General features: G+C 34.8%; 2 protein-coding genes and 1 pseudogene across 3 annotated transcripts; 1 reads left to right on the forward strand and 2 right to left on the reverse strand.

Annotated features, from left to right (window-relative positions):
- Positions 1–666: 666 nt before the first annotated feature.
- On the reverse strand, positions 667–4,743 carry LOC131595679 (uncharacterized). Of its 2 annotated transcripts, XM_058868111.1 has the most exons (4): positions 4,499–4,741; positions 4,008–4,415; positions 2,047–2,290; positions 667–946 (listed from the first exon to the last, which is right to left on the reverse strand). In XM_058868111.1, the coding sequence occupies exons 1-3, from the start codon at positions 4,568–4,570 to the stop codon at positions 2,093–2,095; spliced, it is 678 nt and encodes a 225-aa protein (XP_058724094.1). In that variant the 5' UTR covers positions 4,571–4,741; the 3' UTR covers positions 667–946; positions 2,047–2,092. The 2 variants fall into 2 exon arrangements, with proteins under 2 accessions (XP_058724094.1, XP_058724095.1); XM_058868112.1 differs by lacking the exon at positions 667–946 and having other exon boundaries at positions 2,043–2,290; positions 4,499–4,743.
- A 74-nt stretch (positions 4,744–4,817) lies between these two features.
- LOC131598171 (zinc finger CCCH domain-containing protein 66-like) lies at positions 4,818–6,313 on the forward strand (annotated as a pseudogene).
- A 638-nt stretch (positions 6,314–6,951) lies between these two features.
- On the reverse strand, positions 6,952–12,789 carry LOC131595680 (probable N-acetyl-gamma-glutamyl-phosphate reductase, chloroplastic). The gene is made up of 13 exons (XM_058868113.1): positions 12,666–12,789; positions 12,346–12,468; positions 11,086–11,193; positions 10,883–10,969; positions 10,676–10,726; positions 10,497–10,568; positions 9,761–9,880; positions 8,575–8,635; positions 8,386–8,466; positions 8,122–8,201; positions 7,935–8,024; positions 7,704–7,832; positions 6,952–7,603 (listed from the first exon to the last, which is right to left on the reverse strand). Exons 1-13 carry the CDS (start codon positions 12,720–12,722, stop codon positions 7,496–7,498), a joined length of 1,167 nt encoding a protein of 388 aa, XP_058724096.1. The 5' UTR covers positions 12,723–12,789; the 3' UTR covers positions 6,952–7,495.
- Between the last annotated feature and the right edge of the window lie 1,538 nt (positions 12,790–14,327).

Raw genomic sequence — 14,327 nt, forward strand, 5'->3', positions numbered from 1 at the left:
GTTAGGTGTCACTCTTGGGATGAATTTTTGTTGGTGTTTGAAATTGTTTCTGTTTTATAAGAATTTTAAAATTTGGAATCTAGAATAATTTTTGAAATTCCGTCAAAATGCGTAAGCAATGAGTAATGCCCTATTTCCAAAAAAGTATTGCAACATGTAGGTAAGCCTTTGCATCTTGTTGTGTTCTATACTCACCAGCTAAACAAATATATACGGTCTCTTATCCTGACACGCTGACAAAAAGGAAAATTGAAACAGAAAACCATAACATGCCTAAAGATAAACAAATAACGACATGTATGAATGTTATCTACTAATATAATACTACTGTTAATTACTGTGACTATATTTTATTGTATAATAATTAAGTCTGTCAGCATTTACATCATGATTATTTATGGATATGTTAGTTAATAATTCATCTACATGCTTCTTTAAAAAAAAAACCTTAAAAAATGAAAGAAAACTCTAGAAGAAAGAATTAAAAATTAATTTTCAACTACAAAAGTTTGAAGTAGTTTTTCATTCCAATCACAATTATCTATTCTTCTAGTACAAAGCAAACCAATTTGATTCTTGTTTGAACAAACAACCCTACAATTTGTTCATATCGGTTCAAAATTTAGTACATGCTCCAATGTCATATTAATCAAAAAGGAAAAATAATAACAAAAACATTTACCCTTTCTCCACAAGTTTGAGAAGCATGACAAGACTAAATACTTATTCTTATACAAAAAGGATGAATCGCTACTGACATCAATTTAATGCTAATCTACCTGATTATCTGGATCATTCAACAAAATCTTATCAGCCATTCTCATGACAAATAGCCAAGTATAGCAGTCTACATCTTTTCTCAACAGTGAATTCTAATTTCAATTAAATTCTCAATGTACTGTTTGAATTTCCAAGCTCTTCTTCATTATGTGAGAATTTTTGTTTCCTGTATCACAAAGGAATTAGATGTCAATGTCACTAATGAATAACATTTTAAAATGGTATATTACATGCAAACCTATGGTTAAATGCCAGAGTTAATAAAACAGAATTAAGATACATTGGTATCTTCATGACAAACATACTAATATTTGCAGAATTACGAGAGAACTTCATTATATTGGTTACTTGGCGTATTACTTACTAGAACTATTATTATTCTTTTATTTTATCAGTCAAGTTTAGTAGACTAAAATACTAAACAATCTAATACTTCCTCTGTCCAAAAATAAGTGTCACTTACGAAAAATAAGTTTTTCCTAAAATAAGTGTCTTTTTACTCTTTCAATACAACAACAATTAAGCCATAATGTTATATCAAATACTATAATTCTATCTAGCTCATTAATCTCAAAATCTTTCTATCTAGCTCATTAATTTCAAAAAAAATCTTAATTGGTTGGTATTGTCTTCTCAATCCTATTGAAATAATTTGACTCCGCCCCTACAGGAGAACAATCCGGGTTCATGAGAACCTATTGAAGAGTTTCTATATAACCTAACATGATAGGCATGAAGAAATCTTTCCAAGAATTTACTCAATCCAGTGACATGTGCCAGCGCCAGAGAAGTATATGACGCCTTATCCTTACAACTTGGTAAAGCCGTATCTTTAGATTCTCTTAATGAATTGCCTAAGTCCAAGGCTTGTGAAGCAATTGTGGTGGTTGAGACCGTCTCTTGAAGTATGCTATTGCTGACTTCATTCAGTTAAAACATCCTTACACGGTGCAAAAGGTGGTAGAACCATTTGCCGAGGTAATGCGTCTTCTTCATGTAGTCCCTCATTTCATAGTAAGTGATTGGGATTATTTGTCAGTTTATTCTAGAAGGGGTTGTTCAAACTTCAAGGCATGGGGATTAATCTTCGCATTTATTTGAATGCAACTCGAGCTTGATACAAGTAGGTTTAGTTGAGCTCGTGCATTTCCGCTCAATTTCCATAATGCATAACATTTAATCATAAACGAAGAAACAAATTATAGCTGATGTGCAAACTACCGAGGATATAAGTTGTATGATTTAGAAAGAATATATGAAACTTACCACTGAAATGGACTTTGCAACCTTGTACCATAGCTCAGGGGATTAACTAACTCTCAGACTCTGACATCTTCAATACTTTAGGTCTTCTATACCACAATATTGCAAACCATAGAGCCCTCAATAAAACTCCATTTGCAAAGTGAGGAATTAGTATACGTCCCCAATAAGGGTAATATGGACCTGGCAATTTGATCAGTGTGAAGAGAATTGCAATTGCAATTAAATGCCATGGAACTTCTGCATCCTGAAAATCACGCATGCATAGATATAGTAAAAGAGGAAGATCAAATACCGTAAATGGGGAGGGAGGAGTATCAGATTGAGTTTCTCATTTATTTTCCAATACTTTAACTGGTAAAAATTTCCTCAAAAACATTAACACCAGTGTAAGTTCCAAACAAGCCTGGCCCAAAAAATATGGCACACATATAGTTTTACTTTTATCTTTCGAAAGGCAAATGTTAGTGGTAACTAGTTAGTTTGTTAGGGGAGAGAGAATCCGCTAGCAGCACAGATCGAATCTCAGGCCTCATTCTTAATACTCCATTAGTGTTCCAACCTTCAGATTCAGAATCTATCTTGGAATTCAACATGCAATCTTAATGTTGGAAGACATAATTAAAGAACATCAATTGTAGCCATAATGTTGTCATGTTAAATAACTGCAAAGTTAAACTTCAAAAGAAAGTGGAGCAAGCTCAATTGTCAGCAACTCAAGATACGGAGGTAACGTAGTGGTTCAAATTTTCAATAAGTTTTTTTAAAAACAAAGTATCTATGTTTGAGCATCATGTCTGTTTCTTTTGTGGTAAACTCAGAGTAGTCATTCCCGGATAGCAGTGCGGAGCGGCCAACCCCAAAAGTTAGATAGCAAGATAGCATATAGCAGGAGGATGACTTCTGCATTTTTTGGACAAATTACATAAAGCTATATTTAATGTAAAACTAAACAAATAAATAACTCAACTCAAAATATTCATAAATCATAGTACACATGACTCTTGAAGTGCATAAACGAGACTATGAAGGAAGGTTAAGTTTGAGTCCCATCTGAAATTTGATTGAAGAACTCAAAATTACCCTTAAAACATTGTAAATTTAAGGGGTAATTTTGGTTTTTCAAAGGGGAAAAGATTAGCGGGCCAGAAACCGCTCTGCTATCCCGCTATTTATCCTATAGAGGCCGCTGTAGTGTTCTGCACCACTCCGGGTCGGGAACCGCTATCCCGCTATTTATCCTATAGAGGCCGCTGTAGTGTTCTGCACCACTCTGGGTAGGGAACCGCTATCCCGCTATTTATCCTATAGAGGCTGCTATAGTGTTCTGCACCACTCTGGGTAGGGAACCGCTATCCCGCTATTTATCCTATAGAGGCTGCTATAGTGTTCTGCACCACTCTGGGTAGGGAACCGCTATCCCGCTATTTATCCTATAGAGGCCGCTATAGTGTTCTGCACCACTCTGGGTAGGGAACCGCTATCCCGCTATTTATCCTATAGAGGCCGCTATAGTGTTCTGCACCACTCTGGGTAGGGAACCGCTATCCCGCTATTTATCCTATAGAGGCCGCTATAGTGTTCTGCACCACTCTGGGTCGGGAACCGCTATCCCGCTATTTATCCTATAGAGGCCGCTATAGTGTTCTGCACCACTCTGGGTCGGGAACCGCTATCCCGCTATTTATCCTATAGAGGCCGCTATAGTGTTCTGCACCACTCTGGGTCGGGAACCGCTATCCCGCTATTTATCCTATAGAGGCCGCTATAGTGTTCTGCACCACTAAGGCTCTTCCCATAGAGGTTGTCCTCTGCTATAGCAGGATAGCACCGTTATTGGCTGCTATTAACTACTCTGGGTAAACTATTCTTTTATTAAAAAAAAAAAAACTTAAAGTAAAATCCAACTAATTTATCGAATATCTATTCTAGATTATAAAATAAGGCATAGCCAATGATTTTACCCTTAGCCGTGGAGACAACTCCAATGCAGTCTGATTAAGGATCCCAGCAACAGCAGCTCCAAGGAGAATCGGAACAGGAACAAGAACAAGCTTCCTTTGACGTGCGCAATAGGATAACTCGCTGATGGAAGTAACTGTAAACACAGGTACATAAAGATATTTGACAACAGCCAAAGTAAGATCGATAACAAGTTCAATGAAGTTTCCCAGTGCAGCGTTCCAAGGGAAATTCTTCACTGGCTGAGGAGAATTGTCCCAAAGCTTACGCGCTTTGTTAATCAACCGGTCAAATTGCAGTTTTCTATCATCATCTGATGAATGTGCAGCAGACATATTCATAGCACATGAGGTTTTAGGTCTTATCTTCTGAGATGCATGAAATGGCTTAATACCTAAACCTAGTGCACCCTGCAATAGCGAAAACGAGATTTTCGAGGTAATGAAAGAAATTATTAAACCTAAAGAAATTGTAAAAGAGAAAGTTGGAATACCTTGAATCTGAGAAAAGGAGGTTGAGTTAGGAAGGGGAAACAAGTGGAAGTGGAAGATAAGAGTTGAGACATTTTTGGAAGGAGAATTCAAATTGAAATTCAATGAGAAATAATTAGTAGAACATTGAGCAGTTTCAACTCTGTAATGATCTTCCGTCTCTACCAATGTGGAGAATGAATTCTGTAAACGTGATAATCAAAGCGATAGATTTTTATGGCGTTTGCATAATGTTTTTGGGGAATTTATTTATATTTTTTTGGAATAACCTCTTAAAAGTTTTTAAAATAGATTGTGGGTTAATGGGGCAGTAGTAATTCAATGAGGTGGTCAAATGAAAATTTTATTGGATCACTTCTCAGACACCCGTGCTAGCTGTTGCCCGGTGCATTAATTGTAGTGTAGTGTTTTTTGAACGATTAAAGAAATTTGAAGTTGAGAAGTTTGACCAAATTACATATATAAAATGAAAATTAACCATTTTAAATTTTTTTTTACTAATAAGATATTAGTAATATGAAAATTAGATTCTAAGTTAAAATAATGATTTATAAAAAAAATTTAAGATAGGTCAAGAACACAATAACAAAATAGAGCCAAGTATTAAATTAACTTTTTTTTTTATGAAATTAAATAATTAAATGTTAAAAATTTTAATGGATTAATAATAGAATTCGTAAAATAATAATTTTGGATGGCAGTGGGTCTCAAACACATGATCTCAAGAAAGAAATAGAACTTCTTTACCATCAAACCACAAGATTCCTTGCACAAATGAATGCATCAGTAGACATTTTACACTTTTTCAAAAAAATATCACCTATACATACTCAATATCTATAAATTAATTAAAGGGGATGCAGTAAATATGCTCATGTTACTTTTGAGTGCTGGCTTCATCCTGCTCAATCCAGAACAAGGCTTTGTAAGGATGAGACCGAATGCACCAGAAGAGTGTGCTTTTTAGCCCATTGTATGCTTCTACTGATTCTGCTTTGCCTTCACCTATATCATATTCAAATTCACGTACTGCTTCTTCAATGGATCCATTCATATTGAGCTCTCCGTCCAGTTCGATACAATCCATGTTGACACCGCCTTTAACTCCATCTGCAGCATCTTCTCCAGCAGGGGGAGCCGTGTGGCCAACTCAGTCTCATGCTGCAGTCCCTACATTTCAGATGCCGAGAAGCAGATTGAAAACTACATTGAATGCTAGAGATGACACTGAGTTTCTCGAACTTGAAAATCGCTTCATGCAGAAACTAATGATTGAAGAGATGACAACTCTTTCATTTCCTACAAAAGGCTTGTCGGTGTGAATTCTACTAACCTCAAAAAAAGACATTCTCGGTTCCCAGATACAATCTCCAACATCAACTCACGTGCATCCTAATGTGTCTCAGCAACTTTGGGGCTTTTCTTCCAACTTTACCAATTCAAATATGATTGGATCACCACAGGTCACTGTTGATCCATCTATGAATTCAAAAAATGATGCTTGGTTGAAGCGAGTCAGAGCTTTATCAAGTGCAGCAACATGGGGAGCTTTAGTTCCAAGCTTCTTTCTGCTACCTCAGTTGCTATGGAGCCATATACTAACTTCTCTAGTTGGGGCTCCCCGGATGGAAAATTAGACTGATCCATCAGTGGTGATGAAACTGATTAAGAAGAGGGTGTCTTATTCTTTCAGCTTTCAAAACCAAAGTAGCAATGAGCAAGATCTATTACTATTATCAAGCAAGGAATCATGGGTATATTCAATTGTTAAGGATGCTCCAACAACGGAATGGGATCAACATTGTGTAGGAGTGTAAGATCAACTGCAATGTCGTAGTTCTGATATGGTTTTGTAATTGCAGGAGCAGTTGTACATGGAACATGAGCAGATAGATTATCCCTACAATTGGGTATCTAAATTGTTAATTCTGTCTCAAAAAATATTTTATTCGCATTTTTTCTCCTATCAGCCAAAATATTTGCCCACATATTTGCTTCACAAAAATTATGAAAAAGCTTGAAGTCCCAACAAAGAGGAATCTTAAGAACCAAAGAGTTAAGAGAGTCTCAAATATCGAACTTAAATTGTCCCTTGAAGTTGCAAAGTCAAACTTTTACCATAAGTAGTTATATTTTGAAGTTGCAAAGTCAAACTTTTACCACAAGTATTTTCATGTGTCTTTCAGTAGAGTTATCATTGTGGTGTTTAAAATAAAATCCAGACTAAACAAGTTCTCTGAACAGTAGGAAAAAAAAACAATGCAAGATAGTCTCAGCTACATTAATTAATAATACACATTGGACATGTTGAAGTTACATTATGCTTCCTATCTATCAAAACACCCAAGATCACCATGGTTCATCAATTTTGAAATCTCACTCCATCGTGTATCTGTCATTAGTTCGCTTCCAAATTAAAGTATGCATAATCCTATCGAGCCGATTGGAAAAAAAATTAAAGGTAAAGTTGAATTTATTGAATTTTCATTCCACATGATGATATCGACATGAACACAACATTAGCAAAGGCAAGCCTTGCAGGTTTATTGAGCAAACAGACATTATTGAACTAAAACAGGAACATTACAACAAAATGGAGCAGCAAAATGAGGGGCATTCCCCAACCAGATTTTAGAACCTAACCTCTTAGCAAACCCAACAGGGCTATAAGCATCATCGTTCAAGTGCCTCCTAATAAACTAATTTGAAAACAATCAAGCTGGTGCATGATCACCAGATACATGGCTGCGGCCTTGTAAATGAAAATTCATAATTTTAAAATGTTTCAACTAGACTATTCATTATTAAGTAGCAGCTATAATATAAGACCTCTAGCCGAGACATTGAGTCTGCACCACCGTTCGCCACAAATGCCAATAGAACCAACAGATGAAAAGAACCATTTATAAGTTTACACAGAAGAATGAATGCCAGAGAAAAATTGGGGAAAATCAAAACATCTCAGGCTCACTCGTGTTGGATAAGATGATTACTAACTCTTAAGGAAACAGAGGCAGGTAATTGAGCCCCAAATTTTCTGGAAATCCCATTATCAAGTTAAGATTTTGTAAGGCTTGACCAGAAGCTCCCTTCACTACGTTATCAATCTGCAACAGCATATCAACATACTTAGAATTCAAGTAACCGAACATATCAATCTAAACATAGTATAATAAAGTAACCCAATTACTTCCCCGTATAACATACCACAGATATAATGATTGCTCTTCCAGGAATTCTGTCGGGGAAAACATTGATTAAACAATAATTTGATCCTTTAACACTATGAGTTCGAGGAATGACACCGTTTTCCAACAGTACAACAAATTCTTCATCCTGAAATCACCAAAAAAATAAATAACAGAAAAGTAAGAAAGGGAAAAACAGTCAAATTCTTCATCACATTGAGATAAAAAGTAGTGAAATAAAAGGATAAACCTGATATGATTGTTTCAGGTGTTGGTACAAGTCCTCAGTTTTTACTCCTGGAGCCATTTCCACATAAATAGTTGATTGCATACCACGGCTCTGAAAAAGGGAGAAGAGAAACATTTGTCAGTTTACGTGAATAAAAGATCAATGAATAAAAGATTACGAAAGATAGAGCTCATAGAGCTACTCTTACCATTGGTATCAGGTGTGGGGTAAAACTAATGGTTACTTTTGAACCGGCAGCATCTGCGAGTCCCTGTTCGATTTCTGGAGCTGTAGTCCAAATAAGATGATTTTATCTATTTGAGAATCACTAACAAGATATATAATAATAACTAAGACAACAATTTAGCAATAAACAATTTTGAAAAAAGTTATCCACTCAGTGATTAGTTGGGCAGGAGTCTGTAATACTTGAACGGCATAAATCCGGTTATACCAAGCAAACTAAACTTACCATGGCGATGCCGAGTAACACCATAAGAGTTCATTCCCTCGGTTACTTCAGTAAACAATAAATTTTCTTTCGCGCTTCGCCCTGCAATGAGAATCAAGTAATAAAACAACAATTAAACTATATGCTTGTTCTGAGAATGTTGTGATATACTTGTAATAAAATACAAAAGATGTGAATCCAATGTCTAACCTGCTCCACTAACACCTGACTTAGCATCAACAATAATATTACTAGTCTGAATAAGATTAGCCTGCAAGACCAAGAAAACTTAGATAGGAGAAACATAAAACAAAGGGGGTATAATAAAAGACCTCAAGCATCATAAAATTAATAACTACATAAAACTCTTTCTCGAAATAGGAATCATATATCTAAGTCTAATTCCTAGACAATGCTTCCATGTGTAAAAGGTTGACAGATTTGATAAACAAGTGTAGAATAGGTGCACATCCAACTTTGAATGCACAAATGCATAGCTCTTCCTTTCTGAGCCATCAGATTAAATAAGTCTTTCCCAGTCCATTTAATGCATAAATACTACACCTCTCTTTAGGACCTCTATTTCAATAAATAATTACATTACAACCTACTTAATTGAATCAAAATCATCACTGAAAGACAAAAATATCATCTTTCAATCTCCCTGGATATCAGCAAGATGCATGATAGCACCCGAGAAGAGAAGATTAATTCAAAGAGACTAGTAGTGACTAAGTTACTAGTGAGGTGTTTTTAGTAATCGTAGGATGTCTAAGAAATAAGAATATTTTATTACTAATTTGTAATAAAGATTTTGAATAATATCTTCTTAATAAAGATATGATTCAATAAAATCTCCTTAGTTATAGGAATATTATATTAAGTGATTTATAGTAAAGATTTTATGAATAATATCTTAATAAAGATATGATTCAATCAGGTCTCTTTAGTATTATACAAGAGTAGAGAATATGACATAATAGTTTTCTGATAGAGTCAAAGTAGAATTTCTCTCTGTTGTATCGGAGCTTGGCTCTGGGAGTAGTTAGAGAAATTCTCTACTACTATTATCGTTCTAATATCAATAAAGTATTATTTGTTTAAATTGCGATTGATTTTACCATCTCTTTTCCTCTAATATCTCTAATTTCGGTTACGATTCCATTGGTCTCTATTAATGCATCTCCTACATCAAGTAATACATTGAACTCTAAAGTCAAGCCACAATGCAAAGACAAGTAGATAGAAGTCACTGTCAAAGAACTATTGGAAGACATCATAATTGTATACTGTTTTTTTTTTTTTGCATCAAAATCTGCTACCAAAATTTATAAAGAAATGAAATTTCACTTATTCTAAATGTGTGAGGTTTATAAAAAGAAACAAGTATGCCAACCTTTATCAGTGGAACAAGAGGAAGTTGAATGGAAGTTGGATAACAACCAGGATTAGCAACTAGGCGTGCATTCTTTATTTCCTCCCTTAAAATTTCTGTTAATCCATAGATAGCTTCTTTCTGAAAAGTAAATAGATAAACTCAGCATGAGGAATGTGGAAAAACAAAAAGATAGCTGGGTTTTAAGGAAATCACATTTGAGTTTTGTTTTTTTCATTAGAGAATTAAAAAAGAAAAAATCAACTTGTGTTTCACAATTCACTTCATATGTGTGAACAAAAACCAAAATAACCAGATCAAATTCAAAAAGTGAAGGGGTCTTGTTTCATCAAATATATACCTTAGAGCTTAAACGAGGTTCAGTGGTTTTCTAAGTAAGCTTCGATGAATTAAGGATCTGTTTGGATTTACTTATTTGAGCTTATCTACTCACATATGCACTTATGAGACTGTTTTGGAGAGTTCATAAGTTGTTTTCAGCTTATTTTCACAAACTCTTGATGATAGAATATGGTTTATATGAAAACGGTTTGAGTTTAGTTTATATTTGTAATAGTAATAACTTATGTCTTATATAAAAGGGCTTATGCTATAAATTGTTAACTACACTGTTTATCAAAACATAGCCTAAAAAACAAATGAAAATCCTATTGACAATGTGCTTTGTTGATGAAGAAAACTAAAAGTTAACCTAGATAAACGAGACTCTTTTGTAGTAGAAGAGGACAAGTACAACCTGCAAATCTGGTGCCCTGTGTGGCTGACCATACCACTCTTCATACTCAGATACATCTCTTAGACGAAAATCCTACAAAATACATGTTTACAATTCTGATATGAAGAAAACTTTCCTTTAATTATAATGAAAACAATCTTTGAATAAAAACAAAGAGACAGCAGTTATTCAAAGCTTACTGCAGAAAGATCAACAATCTTCAAGTGCTTCGGAAGGCCTTTAATTATTTCCTGGAAGAAAGAAAGAAAACTAAGGAATATTTTTAAGCATTAAATTTACACTCTATCTCTTGCAGCATATCTTTTCTTCTAAGAAAGGTAAGCTTACTCATCTGCTCACTTGGTCAAATCATGGAATTATGAAACACAAAAGACATAAGAATGAACCTGCGTAGTTCCATGAGGTAAACAACAGAATACAGCATCTACATCAGAAAAATCTGCATCCTTTATTGCAATCAAATCTGGCAAGTTCTGCAAAGAAGTCAAAATTTGTAATCTATGCAACAAAGCATCAACATATCATAATTAGGACATGAAGATAGCAGAAGAAAAAGATGATTAAAAGTTTGAAATTAAACCACCCATACTTGTGTGCCCAGATGAGGGAATACAGATGAGATTGTCTGTCCAGCTTTCCTATCAGCGGTCATCAGTGCAACCCCAAAGTGTGGATGATTTGCCAAAAGCCGAAGAATCTAAGAAAAAATAATAACAACTTCTTAACAAAGTTACACCGAATTTAAACTGATACTAAAACAAAAATGAATGACTTCACAGCTTGAGTACACTACATGTAGAGTGGTAGTGTATAATAATTGGAATTTAAGGCACATTACAGTTTACACGTAAGTTGTAACAAAAATGCAATGGACAAATTTAAATCATAACTCTAGAATCATACGGAGCCAAATTGTCAGTAGAAAATCAGTTTTACTCGCATCATTTTTCAATCTTTCCACATACTATTCCAAGTACACCTTAAGGTAGCATTTGGTTTAAAGGGTTAGAATGGAAAGAAACAGCATGCATGTTTTTTACTATACAACAACCAAACCCTTTTGCAGTTAGGTGGGATTTCGTTACATTAATAACAAAACACCATTGTAACATATGAATTTGCCCTGCGTTTCATGTATTTTAAACATAAAAGACATAAGATAGGTACATTTTTGTTCTATTATAAAGGGAAAACCGAGCCAAACCCCACATTCTACTGTGTTCTAACTTCTGTGTACACCACTATCAAGAGCATTATGTTTAAATATTTATACATCAATGCATAAGTGATAAAAAAAATAACATCATTACCATTAAACAAAAAATTGAAGATGGGTTAACATCTACAAATTATAACCGCTCTATAAGCTTCTTCATATTTTGATGCTGCTGTAGGTATGTTTTCATTTTCAAGTTCAACTCTATCAAAAACATCTCTCTCAATGCATGTGACCAAACAATCATTCAACACTATATGGTTGTACATTTGATTCTCCACAAAATTTATAGGAGAGAAACTCCTTTCATGGGGCAAGACATTAAGTAGGGACAAATTTGAAAAGATAAAATAAGTAGAATAAAAAGTAAAAAATAAAATCAGTGCAGCCTAGGTTGATACTTCATCGAAGATGCCAACACTTGCATAACACTGGCACGTGTAGTTATATTCAATCACTTGTATTTCCTTAAACTATCGATGGTGTCTACAACTCTGCATGTCGTGTGGTTCTTAAATTATCACTAGTGTCTATGTACCAGTGCCGTGTTCGGTGAATTAGGTGGTTCATAGGCAGAGGAAGCTGCCCTCAATTGACAAGCTGTAGATCCATACAATACAATATGTAGGTTACCTCAGAACCAGTGTAGCCACTTGCTCCAAGAACACCAACACGCAGATTCTTTTGAGAAGTTGCTATACCACATTTGATCGAACACTTACTACGCAACTTCACATTCTGTTGCTTTATCAAATCCTGAATACCAACAACAACAACAACAACATTGGGAATTTTACTAAGGATGAAAAGATAAGAACTTTGATAGAATCAAAATGAAATTGTATAAACAAGTAGCCAGAACAATAAGAAATCAACAAAACATGCAATAATGAATGAACGATTTTGCAGCAAAGATCGCATTTTTAAAATAAAAATGAAACTAAATTGATTACCTTGTTGGAAGAGTGAGCTCTGTTAAAGAAAATGGAGCTGAAAGCAGTGGCACTCATCTTGAGAGACAGAGACACGAACAAAGACAGAGACAGAAGGATTCCAATGTTGTTAACAGAACTTGTTTTTTTTTTAGTTATTAGTATCAATTTTTAAACTTAAAATCTCAACCCTAAATACTTTTTTCTTTTTTTAAAAAAAGTTTTAAATGAAGGTTTAATTATTTTTTATTTTGAGAATTTCTTACTAGATTTTTTTGGATCTCTCACGCACCTCTGAATTGACAAAATTGCTCTCTGCTTTTGTAGATATATTTGCGTGAAAATATTCCGTAGATGCACATACGAAACGCTCCGTAGGTACACCTGCGGAATAAATCCAAAATCAAGAAACCAGAAAAACAACGAAAAAAGAAACATTCATTGATTAAAATCGGCATTACATCAAAATTTCAAACAAAAAATTAAATACTACATCTAAGAAATTACAACAGTCAAAACAATTTCATCTGATCCATGCATCATTTGAATGACATAAATGTCGTTTTTCACTTCATCCCACCAACGTTTCGTTTCTCCGGTCTCAAGTGAGGTCTTTGTTCTAAGCCTTTGAATCATTCTGATGACTTCGTCAGGTTTGTACCCCCCTCTAACCAAGACATCAGAGCCCTTTATAGTTGGTCCAAAGAATGGATGTGCCAAAATTTCATCTGGATCGGGGGTTTGAGAGGAGAAAAAACAACATGCCCGTCCCTTTTGAAAATAATTTGTTCAGGAGCGGGTCGCTTGGATGATGACCGCTGCCATGATGATGGCCTAGGAGATGCCATGAACTAATTCTCTTGAGAATTTTTTGTGTTTGTGTGTAATACAACACTAGAAACTCTAACTTTATAGAAAATTTTGGTGAATATGGACCACACATTCTTTATCACAGAACGTTTCGTAAATATATCCACGGAAGTATCTTAGATATTTTGCTTTCGTAGGTGTACCTATAGAAAAAACCCATAATTTTCAAAATTAGAGTCTTCCGTAGATACATCTAAGAAACTTTCCCTGCTATTTTTTTAATAGAATAGAATAATACAGCAGTAGCAGTAGAAGGAAAAACCCATAAGCACATAAACTAATACTTGACAAAAAATGATTATATTGCAATGTTAAGGAGTGCATATATTACACTTTGAAACTAGAAAATACATCAAAAGAACTATCGCCGGCTAAATCTATTGATGGTTCCAATTTTGACTTTTTCTTATTCGCTTCCTTCTCGATGTTGTTCAATCTTTCGAATTCGTGCATCTTATCAACAAAAAGATTCGGCCACGTCTCGGCATCTTCGGTATGATGAAGATCCCATTCCGGTGACGTAGGTGATATGAGACATCTCGGTTTCAAGTAAACTTACACAAAGTGATTCGCTTTTGAAAGCCATCTAATACACATGATGCGAGCATTTGAATTTTTAGGCGGTGTTGCATGGAGTGGGGAAAAGGTTTCCGAAAAACCATAATGCGTCAAGTTAATGCACACCATATCATAGGCGCATGCAATAAGATGTCCCATTTCCGGGAATTTCATCCATTTTGACACCAGTGCGTAAGGGCCCATCCAAGGCATAAGAGCTTCGTTAACCACTTCAAATTTAGCTTCCTCTCCATA

Source organism: Vicia villosa, linkage group LG4, assembly GCF_029867415.1.
Source record: "Vicia villosa cultivar HV-30 ecotype Madison, WI linkage group LG4, Vvil1.0, whole genome shotgun sequence".
Lineage (NCBI taxonomy): Eukaryota > Viridiplantae > Streptophyta > Magnoliopsida > Fabales > Fabaceae > Vicia > Vicia villosa.

Excerpts from the sequence above, each read along its gene's own strand:
- LOC131595680 (XM_058868113.1), bottom strand. The coding sequence starts at position 12,722 with ATGAGTGCCACTGCTTTCAGCTCCATTTTCTTTAACAGAGCTCACTCT. Across the intron at positions 12,469-12,665 it reads GAGCTCACTCTTCCAACAAG|GATTTGATAAAGCAACAGAA; the intron begins GTAATCAATTTA and ends GTTGGTATTCAG. Across the intron at positions 7,833-7,934 it reads ACCTGAAACAATCATATCAG|GATGAAGAATTTGTTGTACT; the intron begins GTTTATCCTTTT and ends TGGTGATTTCAG.
- LOC131595679 (XM_058868111.1), bottom strand. The coding sequence starts at position 4,570 with ATGTCTCAACTCTTATCTTCCACTTCCACTTGTTTCCCCTTCCTAACT. Across the intron at positions 4,416-4,498 it reads CTCCTTTTCTCAGATTCAAG|GGTGCACTAGGTTTAGGTAT; the intron begins GTATTCCAACTT and ends TCGCTATTGCAG. Across the intron at positions 2,291-4,007 it reads AGTTGTCTCCACGGCTAAGG|GATGCAGAAGTTCCATGGCA; the intron begins GTAAAATCATTG and ends CGTGATTTTCAG.